The 22,620-nt window shown below is 44.0% G+C and overlaps 3 protein-coding genes across 10 annotated transcripts in view; 1 reads left to right on the top strand and 2 right to left on the bottom strand.

Moving 5' to 3' along the window:
- Positions 1–429: 429 nt before the first annotated feature.
- LOC108027491 (ATP synthase subunit delta, mitochondrial) lies at positions 430–2,513 on the bottom strand. The gene is made up of 4 exons (XM_017098935.3): positions 2,373–2,513; positions 1,971–2,175; positions 1,682–1,893; positions 430–635 (listed from the first exon to the last, which is right to left on the bottom strand). The coding sequence occupies exons 2-4, from the start codon at positions 2,167–2,169 to the stop codon at positions 573–575; spliced, it is 474 nt and encodes a 157-aa protein (XP_016954424.1). The 5' UTR covers positions 2,170–2,175; positions 2,373–2,513; the 3' UTR covers positions 430–572.
- Positions 2,514–2,806: 293 nt separating this feature from the next.
- Positions 2,807–22,620, top strand: part of LOC108027587 (protein yippee-like) — a 63,465-nt gene continuing 43,651 nt past the window's right edge. For 2 of the 8 annotated variants that reach the window (XR_007766015.1, XR_006368153.2), the window contains exons 1-3: positions 2,807–3,011; positions 7,666–7,987; positions 16,400–16,460. Coding sequence is in view for 3 of the 8 variants with exons in the window: in XM_017099101.3 (XP_016954590.1) it covers positions 8,849–9,193 (345 nt within the window). In the remaining 5 variants the exon portion in view is untranslated. The other 6 variants (XM_017099101.3, XR_007766017.1, XM_017099102.3 and 3 more) reach the window with 6 other exon arrangements.
- Positions 11,039–12,435, bottom strand: LOC108027586 (cytochrome c oxidase subunit 4 isoform 1, mitochondrial). The gene is made up of 2 exons (XM_017099100.3): positions 12,296–12,435; positions 11,039–12,227 (listed from the first exon to the last, which is right to left on the bottom strand). Exon 2 carries the CDS (start codon positions 12,209–12,211, stop codon positions 11,663–11,665), a length of 549 nt encoding a protein of 182 aa, XP_016954589.1. The 5' UTR covers positions 12,212–12,227; positions 12,296–12,435; the 3' UTR covers positions 11,039–11,662.

The following is a 22,620-nucleotide window of genomic DNA, read 5'->3' as shown; positions in this document are numbered from 1 at the left end:
TCCAAGAGAGTTACCTTAGTTATTAGTTTTCTGCGCTCTGCAAAGCCTCGAGAACGCCTTCGGGTATGCAGTGCATTTTTATCAGAATAATTAGTACGGCGAGTGTCGTTCTTGTTTGTTTTTGAGCACCAATCTCTAAATCTGAGCCGGAAATGCCTAGCATTATGAGCTGTGCTTTCGGTTCAATAGTCCTGGGGTTACACTCCACCGCCAAGAAAGCTGTGTGGTTCGCACAGGTCGGCAAGGGAAAGAGCTCTATACTTGTCTCTCTCCCCTCGCACACTCCGTCCGAAATGCTAATCACTCATCGCCCGAGCATTATCTTGCGACAGTCCCTTGGCGAGAAATATACACACTGCTGTTCAGCGCATCACAGGCATTATGAACTGCAAACACACAACAAAAAAAAGAAAATGTTGGCGTCGTGGATCACGGGTCATTAATACGATATTATGATTCGCTTTTTATTGTTTCATAACGCTCTTGCTTTTCAAGCCGATCGCTATGTTTATTAGTTTCGGACACAAAGCATCGACTGTGGTTTGTTGGTGGCGGTAGTGTGGTGATTACGTCTATTCGGCAGCCTTGACTAACGCTTCGGCGACCTCCACCGCGATGGCAGCCTGGGCCTTGGCCTGCAAACAGGGATTGGTGTAGAACACATTAGAAATAGATCGTTTAAGGCCAGGAGTACAATGATATTCAATTTGCCTTCGAGAAGCGGTGAGAATGGAGAAAATCTATCGTTAGTCTGGTTTCAGCGGTCCCTATCTTAAGCGCTAAATAAGAATCAATTAACAACACTTTTTAACAACCAAGAATATTTAAAAAATATGGTACTGGAAACGTATGCAGTTTCACTTAAGTTGCTTGTTACAGTTCCCCAAACAAAGGGACTAGCTGGCTTATACCTTATATAAACAAAGCTCAAAAGAAGGGGCATCTTGTTGCTACAAATGCTAAGCGTACAAAATATTTTTGGAATTTGCAAGATACTGTGGCCAAAAATAAGTCGAAAATTTGGTTCCACATTAAAGAGTACTACTAAGATGAAAACTGAACCTACAAATTGCATTTTCGGAGATTGCAGAAGGAACTTGACTTTACAAGCCTTTAGAACGAATTCTTGACTTTGATTTGTAAGCTATAGTATATATGGTATATCAATCGGTTAATTGCTGTTCAAATCTTAATTATCACAGACTATTTTTCACTGAGCATTACTCCTAATAAGGATGCGTAGATCACATACGAAGAATTTGCGGGCAAATAAGAACTATAAGTTATAGTGAAAAGTATTTGGACTAAGCTACATCCAAGAGGTTACTTTAAAATAGTCTAGTATACAGACAATGGTGTTTAGATGAGAAAGGGTGCCCCAAAAGTTTCAGGCTAAGGCGCATATAATAATAATTGTTATAGTTTCTGAGATGGGTGATCTTTTAGAAGTTACTGCTCAAGATTCTGCTTGGATACGGAAACACTGAGGTGCTTAGTTCAGAAAGGGCGCCCCAAAGTCGTGGCCAAATGAGTAACTATTGCCTCTTGCTACCAAGACTTGACTTCTCAAGATTGTCCTCCTAACGATGCACCAGAGCTACTGACAAATGGACATTGACACCTCCTGTACTGGCCGATCTCCCGGCCAACGGTTTACATAACTCCCCGACCCGATGCGCACCTTGTCGTCGCCGGCGGAGCTGAGCTCTGACTGGTACTTCGCGAGCAGCTGGCGCGCCTCGTTGGCGTCGATGTCCTCGACGTTGTGGGCCTCCTCGGCCAGCACCTGCACGGAGGAGTCTTCGTTGACGGTGACGGAGCCGCTGGAGACGAAGAACTTGATCAGCTTGCCGTCGTTCTCCACGACCTGGACGACGCCGGGCTTGAGGACGGCTGGAAAGTGAGTAAGCAGAGGGCTCAGCGGGTGATATAACCGACTAGAGACCCGGAACCCGGGACCGGCCACTCACCCAGGGTGGGCACGTGCTTGGCCAGGATGCCGAAGGAGCCGGAGAAGGAGGGCACGTCGATCTGGCGCACCACGGCGGCGTCGTAGAAGGTCTTGTTGGCGGCGGCGAAGGTGAGCTTCATCTCGTCCGAGTAGCTCCTGTTCTGGGCCAGGCGGGCGCCGCGGGCGGCCAGCAGACGGGCGTTCTTCACGAAGGACATTCTGGACTGCAAGTAGGCGAGATTCCACAGATTACCACCCAGTTTCCGCATTCGACAACAAAAATAAGCGCAAATTATGTAACTTTGTAGGTTAGGCCGGGGCTGGTGTTCCGCCTCCTCCCGGCCTCGCTCTCAGACTTCTGCCCCTGCCAGACCCTGTGGCGCTCGGCCCCAGCTAAAGCCCAATATAAAGCTAGTTTCACCTTTTGCTAGTTCGGTTTGACGGCGAAAAACACGAGAAAACTTCAAGGAGCTCTGCAAAAAAACAGTTTGCCTCTGCCAGGGGTGGGAAAAACATCGATAGAAGCCTCGGTCGTCGGTCATCGAGGGAGTCATCGGTCGTCGAGGCAGTCATCGGTTATCGGTTGTCAGAACAGAAATCTTCCATATCTGTTTTACTCCCTTTTTCAGTCGAACCACAGCGCCGGCGCCGCTGCCTTCCTCTGCCGTTCTTAGATTTCGATGCGTCTTAACAGCGCTGTTAGCACTTAACGTGACACTTACGTTTGCTAACGTTCGCTTCCGCTGCTTACGTCGTCGGAGCTTTCGGCTATCGGTCATCTATCGAAATGCAAAAATACTGGAAAATATACCGGCTGCATCGGGAGAACACCCCTGCATTCCTGCAGTACCCACTACCTGGTCTCACCGCACACAGCAACAACAATTCCAAACGAAACAATGCAGATTTTTGCATTATTATACAAGTGAAGGAGCAGAGAGTGCCATACTTCGCCCGTCTCTGCCTGTGCGTGTGTGAGTGGCGAGCGTGCGAGACTGTGCTGTGCTTGTGGCGGACGACAGCGCAGGCGACAAGCAAACAAACAAACAAGGAACAGGACGTAAGTGCTTGCAACATTCCCCTAGCGCCCTCTCTGTCGCACCTGCAGCCCAGTGCAGTTGCGAAAACAACAGTTTTTTCGCCCTGCTTGAGTGTGTGTGTATGTGTGGGATAGCTGTTTTTCTGCTCGTATTTTCTGTTTTGTTTTGTTGGTTCTTGCGATTCAGCTGTGTGTGTGCGAATTGCGCCTTTCGGTTGGGAAAACTGGCGAAAAACAGCAGCGAAAAGCTTGTTTTAAAGTTCGTGCTCACACACACAGCTGACTTTGTTGTGAAAAAGGGAGCGAAGAAGAAGCAGGACCTCAGCTTTTTGTTTGTTGCAGCACACACACTCGCACAGGCGGGCGAGCAGCTGTGGCGCGCATGTGTGTGCTGTATTTTTGTTTACCTCTCTCCCTCTCCCTCTTCGCTCTCTCTCCGTCTCCCTTCCTTCTTGTGCGCTCTGCAACGCAATAAGTTTCGTGTTGTTTTCTGATAAGAAAGGCGGCCGCAATCGGTCTATATGTCTCCCGTATATAAAGCTGATCCGAACCCGAATCCGAAGCTACCCTGCGCCGCCCCGAGTCGTCAGTGGGCCCAAGTCACCGACGCATCATCAACGAGCCCTGCCAAGCCGACGCACAGTGGGGCCAATCGACCCATCGTAGGCAAAATCATGTCTCTGGGGCACTGATAATGGCAAAAATTAAATAATAGTGATGAAAATGGAAACTGAGGACAGCCCTAACTTCATCACTTAATTCTTTGGCAGTGGGTATTGACCCCGGGCAGGGGAGCGAGCGAGATGGCGACAGCCAAACGAAGCAAAAACAACAACGGTCGTTGCTCCTCTTCTTGCTTTCGTCTTCACCTTCTGCTCCTCCTTTGTTTTTGCTGTGCGTTTGTGGAGGGGGAACGGCCAATGAATACCCTGTATTGTAACTTTAAAAAAATAGTCAACAATTTTTAAAAATACCTATAGACTGCCAGAAACAGTTGATTTCATTTTATTATGTTCCAAATAATTCTGGTCTGGTTGTAGCACGTCATTCACAAACCCCTAGAACCCGTCGAACACCCTGCACTTTGGCCAAATGCAAACAAAAACAAAGGGCAACGACAACGACGCAAAAGTTGACTTTCCGCTGAAGCAGAAGAAGAAGAGGCCGCAGACGAGGGGGCAAGCGGCAAACAATAAACAATAATCGGGCGCAAATGAAGTTCAGAGATTGCGGCCCAGTACAGTGGTGGCAATTAATGGGTATGTGTCAGCCCAGAGGGAAGGGGGCCAAGCAGCTGATTACTGGAGCTGCTTTGCTAGCTTGTTGGCCTGCTTTTCTTGCGCTCGGTTTCCATCTGTTGCAAGCGCAGCACCGTTGGCTGTGTTGTTGCTTTCGTCTCAACACGCGACGCCGCTGTCGCGGCCGCGGTCGGCGTCGCTGCCGGCGGTGACACACAATCGCGGTGCCGTTACACGGCCGCCGCTTGTTGCTGTCACGCACAGTGGCGGCCATCGCAGCATGGCCCCTCTTTACAAAAACATTTTAGATTCGCGAATTTAACAAGAATACGTTGTACTAGCTTGCCGCGTTTTAGGTAGCTCATATGTTTGTTCGCTAACAATGTTACTAGTATGCCGACCTCCACTGTGCCACGCACATTAAGTTGTCAGCCAGAAAAGGCAGAAACCGCATTTGAAGCCAGGACTGGAAAGAGATGGTAACAGGGGCAGCGGGTGGGACAACAAGAGTACGGTTACGCTTCCATTTCTAACGGCACTGCTTTTGCACTCACCTTGCCATCCCCCCCTCCCCTCCTCACTCCAGCCCCTTGATTGCAACTGTAAATTGCACGTAATTTGTTTGTTCATTGAGCACGCATTATGCGTTGCCTCTTTGTTGTTTTCTTGCGCTCTCACTTTTTACTGTTCTTGTTCTCCATGTTGTCCTTTCTCGGCGACGCCACCTGCTGCGCCGCGGCCGGCGTCGCCGCTGGCGCCGGCAGCGCTGCCCTGCCTCCGACTTTGGCTTGGCACCCGGGCAGCGTCACTTGCCATCCGCATTTCGCGCTGCGCGCTCGATCTTCGCCGTCCGCTGAGTGGTGCAAAGCAAAGGCCAAAAGTAAACAAGTTGGCCAAGTGGAGGTGCAAACTAATAGAAGTCCGATTTGGAGCAGAAGAAGCCGCCAACAGTGGCAGTGGGTGAGATTGCGAACCTATTTTCTTTTCCCGTGGTTCAGTGAACTCGTCTCCCTGCGATACTGGCTTCGAGTGAATTTAGTGGCCCGGCGCACGGGTGCTAATTAATTAACTAATTGAACGGAAGGGCGCGATTCGCATTTCGGGTTCTTTGTTGTCTGCGCTTCGAGTGCATTTCCCTGCGCTCTCCCCCTCCCTCTGCGTCGCCTGCTCTTTGTTCGCCCGCTCGCTCTCCGCGCTCCTTTTGCATTTCCTTTGTTCGAGTCGGCGGCGCAGGCAGCGACGCGGCGCCGCAGTCGCAGCGGCGCCGGCAGCGGCAGCCAATTTGCATTCGCAGATCGAGCAGAGGCGGCGTGGTGATAGGGGAGTGTGCGCAGCAGGGGGCGGATGAACAGGGCGTGCAGCAGGGGCGGCGCGGGCAGTAATTATGCATTACCTTCTCGCTCGCAGACCAATTTGCCTCTAGTTTTGTACACAACGAAAACAGGACATCAGCACAGCCACCAGTATATTTTTGGTACACAAATGTATGGCAGATCCAAACTAATATTTGTTCTGTTTAGAATAATATTGTTGGGTGTGGATAGTGTACGGATTTTGCTAGGAATTATCCAGCGTTCAAAATACAGAGCTTGTTAAACGTATTAAAATACTACATTATTCGTATGTACCATATTTGTATCATTTTTCAGTTAGTGGATCTATTAAATTCTTTTATTAATTTAGTAAAATAAAATATATCTCGATGTATACATTTTTTTTAAATAATTTAATTTATTGAAAGGGTCAACAAAATATGTTGTAGTAAGTTTAAAAATGCATTTCAATACCAACAAGAAAGGAAGTTAACTTCGGCAAGCCGAAGTTTGCATACCCTTGCAGTTGTAAAAAAAATCAATAATTTTATTAAATTGAATTCGAAATTCTAAAAAATATAAAAATGTATATTCCTAATGTTATAAGATAATATGTCAAAAAGCCCCAAAGCTATAATTTGTTTCACATTATTTCCCACCAATTATACGCTATATGATATAGTCGTCCGATTTTAATAAAATTGAATTCGAAATTCAGAACTAATTTAAAAATGTTATATCCAAGCTAGGAAAGGTACATGTTAAAAAGTTCCTATGGCAGCTATAAGATATAGTTGTCCGATCCGGCTGGTTCCGACTTATGTACTACCTGCAATAGAAAGAAGACTTCTGGGAAATTTTCAGCCGGATAGCTTTAAAACTTAGAGACTGCATTGCGTAGAAACGGACGGACAGACGGACGGACAGACGGACATGGCTAGATCGACTCGTCTTGTGACGCTAATCAAGAATATATATACTTTATGGGTCGAAACGTCTCCTTCACTGCGTTGCAAACTCCTGACTGAAATAATTATACCCTCAGCAAGGCTATAAAAATATAACTAGAACACCCAGTCCGAGGGCCTGAAAAACTGGCAGTACCCACGGTATTTGCCACTACTAGTGTCTATCTGTTTAATCGGTCATTGCCTGCGTCCGACTTCCTCATACCAAGCCCCATGTTCCTATATGTAGGTACCGCTTATCAATCGGTAAACACCGGCGCGGTCAGTGAATAACAATTAACGACTTCGGCAGGAGTTGTTGGGAGGAACAGCGGCCAACGGGCACAACTGGTATGAATAATAGATGCGAATCGGCATTATTCATGCGCATCCACTCGTGGCTGCCCCGAGATCTGTCCCATTTGAGGGGCCCTACCTGGGCCCAAGTGGGGGATTACCCCCCCATTTCTGGGTTCGCTGTTTACCGCCAGGCGGCTGTACTCCCATTTATCACTTAGCACTCGAAGGCGCTAATAGGAAGGGCATTTCTCCGGAAGAGGCTCTCCGCCGGCAGGGTACGTTGTCTTCGGGAGATTACTTTGTGAGAGCTGTAAACTGGAGACTATGTGTGCTTATTTTACCATTATTTCGTAGATGTGGAGCTATTAAAGGCTTATCGTTACTCATCAAAATTGAGTAATGTGTGATGGTTCCAAGTGTTTTCAGACAGATTTTTGATAATGCTGTACTATATTCTGTTCTGGTAAGCCAAAACGTTCAAGATATTGCTACTGGAGTGCTGTTTTATACGATTTCTCTGCTTACAGGGTACCTTTTGCTCTGGCAAACTGGTCTATATTTCGTTAGCTTATTTTTGTTGCGCTTTGCTTGGTTCGGGGGCGGCAATTATCCGTGGTCTGTGTTTCGGTGTTTCGGTGTGTGGTGTGTGTGGGCTGCCCCCTGGAACTACCAACGCCGGAGGCAAGGAGATTGCAAATGGAAATCAATAATGGAAAGGCCCGGCCATATCTACTGGCTCTATAGCCATACAGCCCAGAGCCCACGGCCCGCTCTTCTGTTTTGCTCTGTTTTTCCTCGGATCGAATTGCGCTCTTTGCATAACCAGACATAACAAGCACATGCATTATTAATTTCGCCTTTTGTTTTCCACTTGCAGTTTTCTTTGCGTGGAAATCTGATATAGCCGTGTATCGGAATTGGAATCGGAATCGGAATCGAAATCGGAGTTTAAATCAGAAGTACGGATTGACAATCGCTGGAGCAGAGGGGAGGAGAATCACTCGAGGCAAGCGACTGTAATTGCAGCCATAATCGTTCAATGACTGCAGTCGCGGCAGTTTTTCCCGCTGCTGTTGCTGCCGCTGGCCCCGCCCCCTCCGACTCCGCCTCCATCGCCGCCCCCGCGAAAGCTAAAGAGCACAGTTAACAACGCCCCAGTTCGACGGAGACGGAACGATATCGTTGTGGTCCTGGTCAAGGTAAGGTCCTGAAAAAACATGCTTCCAACTCGAAAACAGTCTAGACACAGCAGACACATAGATGGGGTGTCCCAGAAATCTATTTCAAGCAGTTTTCCTCAACAGAAACAGTTCCGAAATCAAGCCGACGATTTGAAACCAACCAGATCCAATTTTATCCGAAGCAAATACAAAATTCTATAGATTCTTTTACATCGATGGAGTCCTCTGTTGGTTTTCACACCAACCGTTCCCAAAACAGTCCGAAACTTCTGTCACCATTGAAAAATAACCTGATAGCCAGGCAAAATCCAAATTCGAAACTATTTTTACTATTTAACGCTGGTAAAGGCCTTATTCCACGAGCCTGACTTTTGACTGACTGGATTTATTTCTAAATGTCAAAGCAAACTTTAATCCGTTAAAGTTAATCCGTTTAATTAACATATAAACCAATGAGTTTAATGTCTACGTTGCACTGACTGGGGGCATTATTGATTAATTTATATCGCAGAACATGTTTAGCTAGCCATGACTTTTTGAAATGAGCACAGTCAGTTACTGAAAAAGGGATCAAGTGTCATTGGGCTCTGATCAGCAGAAAAACTACCCAAAAGGGCGCCAGTTTTTATTTAAAATTGTGACACGAAAAAATGGAACTGTGAACTTCTTGCTAATCCTTAACCCCTGCATATGTACATTCGAGTTAAAGAGGCTGTTTCGCTGTGAACTCAAGACTTATAGTCCAATTCCTAATTATAGAAAGAGGACCATTTTGAGGACAGACAACCGCGCAGGAGCTAGCAGTCTATAACTTTCGTATATAGAGGCCGCATAGAGGGAGACCAGATCAGGAGCAGATCGGGGAATCAACGTGTCACGATGGTGAAGACGTTTCAGGCCTACCTACCGTCCACGAATCGGACCTACTCATGTGTTCACTGCCGCGCCCACCTCGCCTCCCACGACGAGCTCATCTCGAAGTCGTTCCAGGGCAGCCAGGGGCCGGCCTACCTGTTCAACTCGGTGGTGAACGTGGCCTGCGGCCAGACGGAGGAGCGTGTGCTGCTCACCGGCCTCCATGCGGTGGCGGACATCTACTGCGAGTGCTGCAAGACGCCGCTCGGCTGGAAGTACGAGCACGCCTACGAGTCCAGCCAGAAGTACAAGGAGGGCAAGTTCATCATCGAGCTGGCCCACATGATCAAGGAGAACGGCTGGGACTGAAGGGCTGTCCGGCGACTGATGGGCTAATGTAGAAATACCCGGAGCACACCCGTAACAGGATCAGGAAAACAGGAACAGCAGCATCAGCAGCAGTGGCAGCAGTGGCAGCGGGAAAAGCAGCGAGTTCACCACACAAATCAAAATACACCTGCGGCAAATGGCAGACATAGAGTGTTGACAAAATGGCTAAAGTCTGGAAAATTGTGAAACAAAAATGGAAATGAAAGCAGAAGCGAAAAGCGGGATCGAGTTTTAGGGTACCACATTATATATATGCTATTATATAGTGCATAACTCGTCGTATCTTATAGAACAAAACACAACAAACAAACACACCAATCAACAAGATACACCACACGCATGCGATCGATTCACCCATATTATAGAAAGCTTGATTGGGCTTGGGAAGGATCTCTGCGCTGGCCGCCATCTAGGATTTTCACACTTTCATTTCGATCACCATTACCGCATATACCTTTCACCCTTTTGTGTTGCAAGTTGATTCAATTATGCGTACTTTCTGTGCAGTTTGCCTTAATTCGATGATTTCAAAAATGTAAAACTGGTGAAAGCCACACGCAAAACAAAACTTGCACTGCCAATAAACAAGAGAAATGTTTAGCAACCAATAATAATAAAAAACAGAAACAGAACAGCAGCAGGAACCATTTGAAACACATGCGAAATCAAAAACCAGGAAAACAAACTGATACAACTCACTCACACACACACAGACACACATTTTCAACGTAGTAGTTATATTTAATAAAATAATTAAAAATAATTATTTAATGCAATTTAGCTTGGAACAAACGAAACACACGAAAAACAGCAAGATAAACTTAAACATTTTTGTCAATGTGAAAGCGAAAAGAACAAGAAACAAAACACAGGCGGCTTGGTGCGCCTCCTCGCCGACAGGTGGCGTCCTGGTGATGTGTCCTGTGGATGTCACTTGGTCCCCGGGAATGAGGCACCCATGCACGGGGGGAAAACGGGCGTGGGAAATGAAAGAAATTATATAAAATACAAGCATATGAAATGCCTATCTTTAAAAAGAACATGAAGATCTATATATATATATATGTAAATGTATATTTATGTATGTGAGAGAAATGCGTATTTATGTCGCAAAATATCGTACATTAATCAAATCGGAGGAGATCTGAAGAAAAGCTAGGAAAGCATATATATATATGAACCGATGGAAAAAGAAAAGAGATCGGGAATATTTTTTAAGCAAAACGGATTATGAAATATGTATATGCAAAAAAAATAACTGCCAAGAACTATTCAAGTTAAATGATGTTCTCTAAGTAGTTATAAAAGTGTATCTGAGGAATATATTTTGTGGTAGCATTAAAGTAAACTAAAATATAAAGAAAGATCAAGATATAGAGAAACAAGAAACGGAATACAACAGAGTTCAATAAACAAAGAAATCAAATCCCTTTCGAAAAGCGAGTAACACTGAAATTGCTGAATACTTATTTGTCCTTAGTTTCATCCTCTTAAGCAATTGGCCGTACTTAAAAACTCGATCTATATATATATTATATACACACATATATATCTTATCTTTCCAACTTAAAAACTAGTTTTGTCGAAGCTTTGAGCTTTGTTCGACCATTTAGGCATTGACTACTGTACTCCATGCATGTGATGCACCATGAACGAAAACACAAATTTTGAAAAGCGGAATTCAAACAAAAACGAAAGAAATCAACTGATGTTAGTATTTACATACATACATGCCACTATACATACTTTCATACATACATACTAAAACGAGACCACCTTTACATTAAAAAAAGAAACAAGAACAAACATTAAAACACATCAAAGTACAGTCAGCGACATGAAGCCGCATGCAGCCGATTAAGATGTATTAAAATCTCAATTCAAGATTGCAATAAAGCGCATTTTTAGCTCACATATCCTGTGTTTGATGGTTGGGATATGTCTATAAATAGTAAAAAACATGTTTTTTTAAACATTTTTTTATGTTCCCATCGCAATAAGGTGTTACAATAAGTTTGTAAAGTGGAATGTTTTACATTTCTTTGTTATTTTATAAGTGTAGTGTAGTGTTGACAGTGTTGGAAAACGATTCAATTTCAATTTCTGCATTATCCTATTTAAATGGTTTACGATATTAACGAAGGAAACGAGTCCCTTGCCAATTGAGTTGTAGAACGTCTTGATGAGTTTGTGCGCATAGTGTACAGCGTGTGGCAAACAATCATAGTGGTGCAAGGCGTGTGCGAAAAACCTATCATTTAGCGTTTGGCGAACTATCAATGTACTTCCATTTTCGTGTAAGACCAGTGTGAATTATAGCTTTGGTTTGGCAATGTGGTACGAGAGAATGGCAATCGATTATGCTTTTGATAGTATGTCATTCGTGTGATATTCGTTTGATTTCTGTACATAATTAACGGCGACCAATTGTGTGCGAGTGTCGAGTGCTTACTTCCACTTGTTCTCGTGGTAGCACCACTTGGATGAAATTCCAGTTATGGGATTCATCTGCAGCTGGATCATCCGACGTAATTGCGCCGACTGGTGCACATCGTCGAACGTCTCCGGCAGCTCCCCATACATCTTGGCCTTCAGGACAATTGTTATGCCCATGCCAAGGGCCACCAGCCACAAGGCGACGCCCAGGCAGATCTTCCACTCGGGCGAAAAGTGCTGGAACTCCGCGTAGGTTTGGCAGAAGCTATGGCGATACAGCAGCTTCTTGTCATCCAGCGACAGCTTCTTCCAGTCGCCCAGCTCCTTTTCACGCACGGCGCACAGCTCCGGGGTGACTTCGCGGTATCGAATCGCCGGAAATGGACAGTCCTGGCTATCGAAGTACAGGGGTCGTCCGTTGATCCCGTAGCCGACCACCTCGCGATCCCCGATCAGAAGGCGAATCCCGTCTCCGCCGCTGGCAAAGCGACGCCCAATCATCATCCTCGTCGGCGTCGCCAACTGGCTTAGATTCCGAGGAATCAAGCGCAGTGCCGACATTTTGACGGCACTGTACCTGAAACGAGACGCGAGTGATTCGGTTTTCGTGTTGACTGTACTTTTTGTACACTTTTTCGTACTCACTTTGTTCACTTTTTAATTTAGGTTTTTTTTGTAAAACTTGTGCTAGAAATACGAGCAGTTCGTTGCCTGTGTCGAAGGCAAATGAAAAGTAGTCAGCCTGCATGTCTAATTACAACTTTTGAGCCAAAAAAATTGACAGCGGAGGGAACAGCCATCTAGATTTGTAATCTCTAATTTATATTTTAAGAAGTGTGTTCAGGGATGAGATGTAACAAGATTCTTACTGCAATTGAGGCTATACAAATGCCCCACTCATCCTTGTTCCGAGTCCCTAGCCTCCGCTCGAACGAAATAAAACTGACATGTGGGGGACAGGATGGCCTAGGCTGGAGGAACCCTTTTCCGGAGACCTCCTTTTCCCTCTCCACCAATTCAGACGTGGGTCAATTTAATTTGAAGAGATTGTAAAGTTGAAATGACTGTATCTGTCACACGCCCAACCAAACTCGAAAGGCGGATAAAATGGGGAGACCCATTGTCTTGTCCTTTTTTGGGATCCGAATTCAATTCACCCACACCAACATCACTGGAGGTGTTGAAGGGAAAGGTTTTTCTTTTTTTTTAGTATGCCTCCTTTGAGGTTGAGCCAAGGGTCTTGTGTTTGATATTTTTTGTGAACCATTTGTGCTCCTGTCAGCAGTTTCATTATTTTCCATTTTTTCGTTTGAGTGGGCGAAAGTACGAAATTCTGATGACTTGATTGCAGACCCGAAGTGAAATTGAAATTGAATATTAACCGGAATGGGTTCATCAGTTGACGCTCTGAACAATTAAAAAAAGTTTGCATGGGAACAGAATTGTAATGGATTTTTAATTAGTGAGCTATTTCTGCTAGGAAATATTGAACAATTAAGTACGCAATATAAATATAGCATTGGGCCTTAGAACTCATGCATAGAATTCTAGGTGAAATAGTAATAGTGCAATTTTTATAGAAATTAAGGACTTGGTAGAGTAATATTGCAGAAGCAAGGAGCAACCACAGCTTAAACAGTTTATTTAACCAACAGCTCATCTGTAAGTCGCATAATCCGTTGAAGAAGTTCATACTTTGTTTTCCTTTTAAGCCGCATCATAATTTCAAGAGAGTAACAATGGAAATGTGGCTCACAGTCATTACTGCTGATTTACATGACCGCCTGGGAAATGGAAAATGGGGGTACCGAAACTGCAGACCGGAGTTGGCTTCCAAGAACTTTTTCGGCCAGACAACAACTAATGAATGATGCAACAACAAGGAATCGCCTGGCCAAGTCCGAAAAAGTAGACGCCCGCTGGGGAGAAGGGGGCTGGGGAAAACTGCAGGAAAATGCACAAGTGGCGTAGGGAGGGGGGCTTTGAAAACTCCGAGAGAGAAAAACATTTCCTGGTCTCGTTTGCTTCGTTTGGCGCGTCCCCTTTCTGGGTTTGTAAGCATTTAATTAATATTGAAAGCGACACATAAAGGGCTTAAATGCCCAGATCCCTCACAGCTGCACATGGCTGCCACGGAGGCCCAGGCCCAGATACACACTCAATCCGTGGAGTGGAGTGCAGCGCAGCAAAAATCCAGCATCCAGCATCCAGCATCCAGCAGCAGGCCAATCATTTTTCCAGCGCCATGTCAACGCAACACACATGAGCCGGCTGACTGACTAACAGAGTGAGTGGTTGGCTAGAAGGAATAGTAGAGCGGGCAATGCACCGAAAAAAGGGGATAGCTAGTAAGCTTTACATTTTGAGTGTTACTGCTAGTTCGAAATCACTTTTATAGGTGTCTCAAAGTATGCTACCATTTTTTTTCACATACTTTTATGTGCATTTTACATTGATTTTGGTTGCCTTATTCTAGAAGCAAGTGGGCAACTGCAATTTTTGTTATCACTTCATATTTTTAAAGCGACTGCTCTGTTGAATAGACTACTAGGGCTTTTAAAAATGAAGATATAACCCTTTTATAACCCCTTTTAGTTTTTTTAATGTACTTTTGAATTTTGGAATAATTTTTCTTGAATTTCATGCATTTTGTCCATTTTTTATTTAGCTACTAATGAAAAGTTACACTTGCGCTACTCCGATTTTTTGCAGTGTTTATTGGGAAGTGCGTCGGAGAGTGGGGCAGGTCGGAATGCAAGTCAGATGTTAGCTGGGACCTTGTCCTGTCATCACTTCAGAAGTCTAATGGGTGCGTCAGTGCTCGCCGAGCGTTCAGTTTTGGTGCAGTTAGTTGACAGCGAGTGTCTCCCGGGATCCCCCGACCACCAGATCCCGACCCCCTTTTCAGGTGGCCATGGGTGGCAGTCGGTCGCTCCTGTCATATGCACTGTCCCATCATTCAACGGGCCCTTCAGTCCTTCAGCCCACAACACACAACACACACCGAGCACACCCTCGCTGAGTGGCGACAGCCCACAGTGGCTCAATCATCGTTGATATGCCCGAAAACCCCCGTCTCCATTTCTGAAGGGGACTCAGACAACCCCCCACTTGTGATGCGCTTTTCGGCCCCCCCGACTTTGTGAACTGACTCTGGCCCATTTGTTTCCGCCGGCACTTCTCGCATTCCTCAGCGATTCGTGGCTTGGCGGTCGAAAATCGACGGGGCGAGAGCCTGAGTTGGATTTCGAGGGGGAACGCCACTTGGACCCGTCCAACAGCTTACTGAACTGCAGCATTTTCTACTTCAAACGGGCCTTACTGTCGCCAAGGGAAATGCACAGTTGTTTGATTGTTTAAGGGGCTTTCGCGGATTAGATTTCGATACTTTTGTTGACCTTTAGAAATAGCTCGAGAAAGGTCTCCATTACTTGATATCCTTTTGTAGGTTCAAGTTCTTGATAAATTTGATTAAAAATATATAGATGAATGGTTTTTAGGGAAGATTACTTTACGGTTCCGTCAATCGAAGAGTGCACCTTTCGGGCAAGGGTCGCCCTTCAGGATGCTCCCACAAATTCTTGTTCCCCCGCGAGCTGTGCGCCAGCACATATGTGAGTGAGTGTGAAAAAGCGCATTGCGGCGTTGGCTGGCACTGTGCCCGAAAATGGCAGCCCCTCGAGAGCCCCGCGAACACCCCCAAATCGGAATGCCCCACTCCAAGTGCCATAAAGTGACAAATCCATCAACGGCTCGGCAGTGAAATGGTGCGAGGCGTGAGCAATTTGTCTCGTCTGAATCGGAACGGAACGGAACCGGAATGAAACGAAACGGGAATAAAATCGAGGGGATTCCCGGGCGATTCAATTGCGAGCATTGGCGAGGGGATCCCCGGAGGATGAGAACACTGCCATGCATCGTAAAAATTCTTTGTATGCCTGGGTGCTAAAAACTCAATTAAAGGGGAACACCGTTCGGCGACTGTGGCACCGAAGCCCTTTAGGTCAGGCTCTTAAAATTAAATAGGTTATGAAAGTGGGCAGGAACTTTGGATAAGGAACACTAAACAAGAAGGACCAAAAACACCGGTGCTTTTAAAGCAAATTACATCTATCTTCAGAGCTATTTAAAGGGAGTTTGGATTTCGGGTTTCACAAGTACTATATGCTTGTTGTGTAAGGTTGTTTTGCGCCTCTTTCCCCATCACAATAATTCCCGCTTCCGATATGCATCTTTTGCCAATATTGTTTTTTTCGGGCATTTTGAATGCGAAATGCTGAACGCAAATATTGGACGAGTGATGGATGTGCCCACCTCGGTGCCCCTTCACACCCAATTCGAAACTAAATAAATATTTTTGTTATGTTTGAATTTTATTTGCCTGACTGCTGCAACCGAAAGCCAATATAAACGTGCATATAGCACATATATGTGTGGATCTTTTCCCGAGATATATAGGTTTTTCGCCAACTAAATTGAGCGTAAACCTCCGTGCCTTTCGGCGCATTATTGGCCAGCTGAATACATCATATTTGGATTTTAATGGGAGTGACGGGCCAAACAATCACAGAGATGGCTCATAGTTCGTTTAAACGCTTCACTCTGGGTGCCGATGTAAGCGATTCTTAACTAGCGCCATAGGTAAAAATAAAATTTTGGTAATTATTTTTTTAATTCAATTTTTTTGTCTTTCTGATACTGAAATTTATATGATTTACGATTAATACGAACTAAATTTTTCATTTTCAGATCAACAAAATGCATGCGGCTTTCATTTTGGAACCTTTAAACTAAATCCCTAAAAAACCTGGTAAGTCAAACAAGGAATATAGATACTTGAACGATCAATCAGCTAAAATTATTCACTTTTCAATTAAGGGTCTGTGGAAATATATTTTTCTTAGTGCCTCGCGAGATTTGGTGTAGTCATGTTCGGCCATAAGCCGTTTACGCCCCTGATTTATTATGGCTCAAAGCCCACCCACACCATCCTACTCCCCACCTCCCCCCCCCCCCCCACTGAATGAATCTGGGTTGGGTGCATTTTTAATGCTTTTCGTGGAAAGGTGGCAGAGCACTGATATTTGCATTGTGCCCGGGGGACCTGGTTTTCCGAGAAAGACATCGAATTCAAGTTCAATTCGGCGGCGAACACTTGAAGTTGAGCCGAGAAGCACGCACACCCAGAAAAAAGGAGAAAAAAGGGGGCGTGGGGGTTGGGGTCAGGGGTCAGGGGTCAGGGGTTGGGGTGGCAACCAGGTGCCACTGAGACTGCCGAAAAAGTGATGATGACAGGGGCAAATGGAACTTTCGTGTATTATTATAACTTGCCTTGCTCTCATTTTTTCCTCCTTTGCTTTAATGGAAAGCTGAGAGATGTTTCCACAGTTCCCCTGGGCTTTCCCCGAAATCCTTCCCACCGAAACGCACTTTCTCACATTCCTTGAGAAGAAATTCTTTTTTCGAGAAATCAGTTGCTTGAATTAGTAAGCAAATGGGCCATAAAAAATCAACAACAAATTTTGCTATAAAATAATATTGCAAACAAAGGGAAAAGGGCATTATAATAGGCCTACAAAGATTTTTATAATGATATTTTGGGAAAGTCTTCCAAGAATTTCGCGTGTGACAATAGTCAATTTGATCAATATACAATTTCTGGTTTCATTTTCTCGGTGACTTCTCCGCAGTCTTTTTCTCGTTTTCATCCTGGGAACTACTTGACACCCGGAGGATGATGATTGAATGGGCAGGAGAAAGTGGGGGAAGAAAGTGGAGAAAGCAGTGATGCGAGAAGTGTTGAAAATGAAATCGTGTACGCATCGAGAGCATAAAACGTGCATAAAAATCTGTCATTTACATTGGTAAAGGCGTGAAAAATTGGCAAAGTTTCCCCCTTTCTCCCCTCCGGTTTTCCTCTGCCCTTCTCTTTCGCTCTTTGTGTTTGCTCCCCTGGCGAAAAGTTGGAAAAGCGCTGACGAGAACTCGGTTTGCCTTTGGCTGTCGCAGCATCGCTTTCCCAACTTGCACCCCCTGATTTTCCCCATTCCCCCCTGCTCTCGTTTCGGATTCAACTCTTTTTTCGCTTTGAATTCGCTTTATGAGAAATTTATAATATCCCCCAACTCGGAGTCGAATGGGACTTGTTTGTTAGCCGGAGTAAAGCCAGGAGCGGAAAAAAGCTGAGAGGTCAGGGAAAATGTTTACTCAGTGGGTTAACTTAAACTTAATGGGTAAAAAATATATCTCAAATTTCGAGCAAGGCTTTAAGATTTTATTTATTTCAAACCTGAATTAATTCTATTTTATTTGTTATCAAACTCATTTTCTAGGGTTCTTTCATTGTAACGTTAACATTTTAAAAACAATGCGTATTTCTTTTATTTATTGAAAGAGTGATATGTAGGTTGTTCAATTAAAAAGACAAAACTCCATTGGTTTTAAAGTAATTTTAAATTGTTTCTCTAACATATTCAGATTTAAAATCTCTATAAATTTCTGTACTGATATCTGCTAGTAGAATCTCAGCTGAAGAGCTTTACATTTTTTCACTCCGATACATTAACAAATTAGCCATCCCTTGGGGGGATTAGATAGTCAGCCCCCAGTGGGTGGAAAAGCAGGAGGCCAACTGCAGTTCTGGTTGGGCCATAGATTTAAGTTGATTAATTAGCAACCGGATTGCGGATATCAAAATGGATTAACTGCTAACCCCGCTCGGAACAGCTTTTCAGCGAGTAGAAACATTTTAATTAAAATGCCATCGCGGGTAATTAAAAATGTAAGCGTGGTTTCGGATAAGCTGAGAGTTGCAAGTGGGTGAGTGGGGAGTAAGGTCTTTAAAGTAAACATTGAAATGACAATGTGTCATAATGATGTGTCCCCCCAAAAAACAGATAAGAGATTTGACAAATCAACATGGCATCGCTTCAGAGCCCGACATTAATTCCAAAAAAAGAAAACCCTCCGGCTCTGAAGCAATTACATTTAATTATCAAAGCGTATGCAAATTTTGTCTGGCTCTTAAATAACAAAAATAAAGAGCTCGCGGGGGCGGTTATCGCCAGGAAGACGCCCTAGAATTAAAAAGAAATCAAATGCGGCGGAGTCAGTCTTGCTGGTTTTACAATTGCCCATTCCCCACTCAAAAAACAGCCCCAGACACGCCACAAGACTTGTTTGAGGTCGTTCATACAGCGTGAAAGTCGGTTGCCTTTCTGCGTTTCCCCTATTTTTTTGGAGCGAACCTGCCGCCAGGACACCACAGGCGGAGCACTGAAACCGCGGCGGGGAAAAGGTCCTAGGAATAGTAACAGATGTCCACACACTGTTGACAACGACGGGAATTTAATTTTGAATATGAAAAGCGGAAGTGTTGCGGTTCATTAGCTTGGGAGAACTTTAAGGATACAGGTTCTCTAACACATTTTAAATCATTTGGAGCTCTGACCAGTTCTTTTAAATATTTACATTTATTCTACAGAAAAAGCAATAGGAATGCTAACTTTAATTAAAAAATAGCAATTAAAAAAAATAATACAAGTTTTGTGGAAAGTAATAATAAAATACGAAATAAATTAATAAAAAAACAAATGAAAAATATAAGAGGGCTCTAGTAGCATGGCTACTATAATATTATATAATATTATACTATATGCCTCAAAACTATTTTATAATATAATCAATTCAACTTGCCGAATGATTTCCAAAGGAATTCCAAATTACTTATTTCCCTAAATTGTTCCCTTTTAAATTGTTGCCTTCCTTGCATGTGGGTAAAATATTTGCTTTAGTGGGAGAATTTTCAGCTGCAGACCATTTTTCTCTGGTGAAATTCCCAGTACTAGTTATGTTTGTATATTTACCGCACTGCCGGACTGCTCATTTTCCTTTTTCCTCGCCATATCTCATGCGAGGCTTCGGGCGGGGCCACATGGCGTATGCTTAATTTTGTTGCCACTTTGACAACTTGACTGTTTGCCTGCAGGCTATGTGTGAGTGCTGGTGTGTGTGTTGGTGTGGTGTGTTTGTGTGGGTGTGCTGACCAAGGGAGTCCTGTCGAGTCCTGAAAAAGATGAGTTGAGGTAAGCCGGGCTGAGCTGAAATAAGGTGTTGTCTGCCAGCAATTAAAAGGACTTTATCACAAGTACATTAAAATATACCTCGGAACTAGAGAAATCCGGAGGCGGAGCGGGAAAAGGGCGGCGGCAAGGGGACGGGCCAACAAACAACCTAATTAACTTGTCAAAAATGCAGACTCTGTTCACCGGCCCAAAAGAAAAGGCAAAAGGAAAGCAGGTCCAACGAGAAAAAGAAAAGGAAAACAAACAAAGGCAATGGCAGTTATCCCCAGTTTTTGCCTACGTGCCCGGCTTAAGGTTCTATTAAAATTTCAATTAAATGTTTTCCTTTTCCCCTCTCACCCGGACACCCGGACACCCGAAATACCCAAAAATACCGGCAACGCAGTACTTATGTGCTTTAATTATTGTTTTTATAATTATTATAATTATGACAACGAACCCCTGGGAGTTTTAGGCGACAGGCACAAAGGAGCCTGCAAAACTTGCTGAGGAAATTGGGGGAAAAGTGCGGAGCTCTGGATTTCACAGGGAAAAACTTTACGCGGCCATTTCGCACGCAAACGTTTAATTATTGAAAATGCCCGGCTAAGGAAAACAAAATGTGGAAATTCGGGAGGGGTAAGTAGGTGCGGTAAGGCGGGAAAGCCGAGGAATGCGAATGGTTGCTGAGACAACAAAAATCTGTTTACGTGATTTTCCCCATCTTCGTTTGTGTGTGACTTTGTCGCTCGTGGAAAATCCAAGCAAAAAAAGTTAAGGAAAGCTGGGGAAAACTATGGTTGAGCCAAAACTACACGACCCAGAAAAAAACAGTAGGCAATTATTTAAACGACTTCGGGCTCCTTCTGTAGAAAAGTTATATTTTTGTTTTAGTGATAAATTATAGAAAACCGACCTTAATTGTTGCTCTTCTCAAGTGTATGTACTCGGGTGTGCCGCACAAATATTAGGTGGCAACAAGTATGCAGCATCTTATTTTAAACTTCGAGTAGACGACTGTTCTTTATTCATTGCATACTTTTAGAGACATGAGAAAGACCTTGACATTATTATTGACCGCAAACCAAGTGGTTTGAGTTTCGCTTTCATTATTTCCTGTAATGAAATTTCTTGCAGTGCACCGCAAGCATACGCAGAGAGACACATAGTTAAAGTAATGCTGCGACAATGACATAGAGACAGACACACCGGCGGACAGACGGGTTCACACACGTAGGTACAAGCAATCCTGCTGCACTTGGCACGACTGGGAAAATGTCCCAGCCTCTGCCCCTCGTCCTGTTCCTTGTCCTGATCCTTGTCTCTCCTTCGACGCTTTGGAAAGAGCGCCGCAAGCATTTTGCCTTCAACTGGAGCCACTGCCTTTACGAGTTTGATGCACTGGAAAAATATTCGGAACCACTCTCCCATCGAAGTTTTTCCTCAAACGTAGGTTGCACTTTGTCTTGCCTAATGCTTAAAAAACATATTGTTGTTTGTGAGTTTTGTCTTTTAAAGACTACTGCGGTCTTAAAAAATATACTTATTATTATCATACCACTTAAAAAAGGTGTCCAAAAATATGCAGTATAAAATATAACGAAGCTTTTCAGTGTGATGCTGTTGCTGCGCGACTTTGTTGGGCCGGCGGTTTTGGACTCGACTCCCTGTGCTTCTGTTGCATGTCTTCACTGCTCTCCGGCTACGTGTCTATTCAAAATCTCCCCAACATACCCTGTAACTAGCGGGGAAGTGGAAGTGCCTGTCTGGCACTCTTGGGCACTGATCGCTGCCGTATCCAACATTTGATTTAACTTTATTCCGGGCGGAAACTTGGCTAAACTGAGACTGCCTCGAAAGTTAAGAGAGACATTCGCAGATTGAATTTGACTTATGCGGCAAATGTGCAGCAACGTAGAAATAGAAAAATGCACAAATAAAGCGCAATGGAGTGCGGGCTTCTACATTTTATGCAAATCAAGTGACAGCCATCTCTCTCTTATCGTCGTCTAACCGTCCCTTTCCTCACGATGGGAGCTCTATGCCTTAGTTTGCCGGAGATTTGTGCGTAGCCGATATTCGATAAGCGTTTAAGTAATTAAATGCATACGTTGCGATTGACAAATGGGCCGCCTTCTCCCTCACTCCACATCCTGCCGACTCGCTCTGATCGGCCGTAAAGGGTCTTAATGGGATATACATGATATATCATGGCGCAGGGCACCACTGTTCTTTTATGCAAATAATGCAAAATTAAAGTGATAATTTCTTCAAGTGCTACATTTCATTTTATTAAAAACAGGAAATTGGCCCTCGTTGTGTTTATTTATCTCTTTGTGTGGCTTGTGGTTGAATTCTTTAATCTTTTACTTTACATTTTTTCTTTCAAACGAGAGAAAAAATTTCAACCTATAGTCATTTTTGTACTTTACCGTGTTTCTAATGTTGCTCATGAATTGAGTTTTATCATCCCGCGTTTCTAGTGATATTGTGGTCGATTTCTCTAACATTCTGCATCAACGTTATATTTTTTAAATAAACTCAAAATTGTAACCCATTTTTATGTTCCTTTCTTCCGTATTACCGATGGGAGCCCAAAACTGCACTTCTAAAATCCATAACATGGGTTATATGATACCGATTTTCAAGTGGGATACCTCAATGAATTTGTGGTTGAATTCTCTAATACTCTGCATTTAAATGTTTAATTCTTAAGATGGTCAAAATTTTGACCCATTTTCATGTTGGATTTTTCGTATCCAATGGCTTATAGAGTGGGAGCCCAAAAGTGCACTTCTACAATCCATAACTTGAGTTATTTGATCCCGATTTTCAAGTGGGATACCTCAATGAATTTGTGGTTGAATTCTCTAATACTCTGCATTTAAATGTTTAATTCTTAAGATA

The sequence above is a fragment of the Drosophila biarmipes genome, chromosome X, assembly GCF_025231255.1.
Source record: "Drosophila biarmipes strain raj3 chromosome X, RU_DBia_V1.1, whole genome shotgun sequence".
In the NCBI taxonomy this organism is placed as follows: Eukaryota; Metazoa; Arthropoda; class Insecta; order Diptera; family Drosophilidae; genus Drosophila; species Drosophila biarmipes.
Note: the sequence above shows the minus strand (reverse complement) of the source record. Positions and strands in the feature narration are given on the sequence as shown.

Bases quoted from the DNA above. Each gene is read 5' to 3' on its own strand.
- LOC108027586 (XM_017099100.3), bottom strand. From the start codon at position 12,211: ATGTCGGCACTGCGCTTGATTCCTCGGAATCTAAGCCAGTTGGCGACG.
- LOC108027491 (XM_017098935.3), bottom strand. From the start codon at position 2,169: ATGTCCTTCGTGAAGAACGCCCGTCTGCTGGCCGCCCGCGGCGCCCGC. The intron at 1,894-1,970 runs GTGAGTGGCCGG...CTCACTTTCCAG, and splicing joins CAAGCACGTGCCCACCCTGG to CCGTCCTCAAGCCCGGCGTC. The intron at 636-1,681 runs GTGCGCATCGGG...CCCTGTTTGCAG, and splicing joins GCTCCGCCGGCGACGACAAG to GCCAAGGCCCAGGCTGCCAT.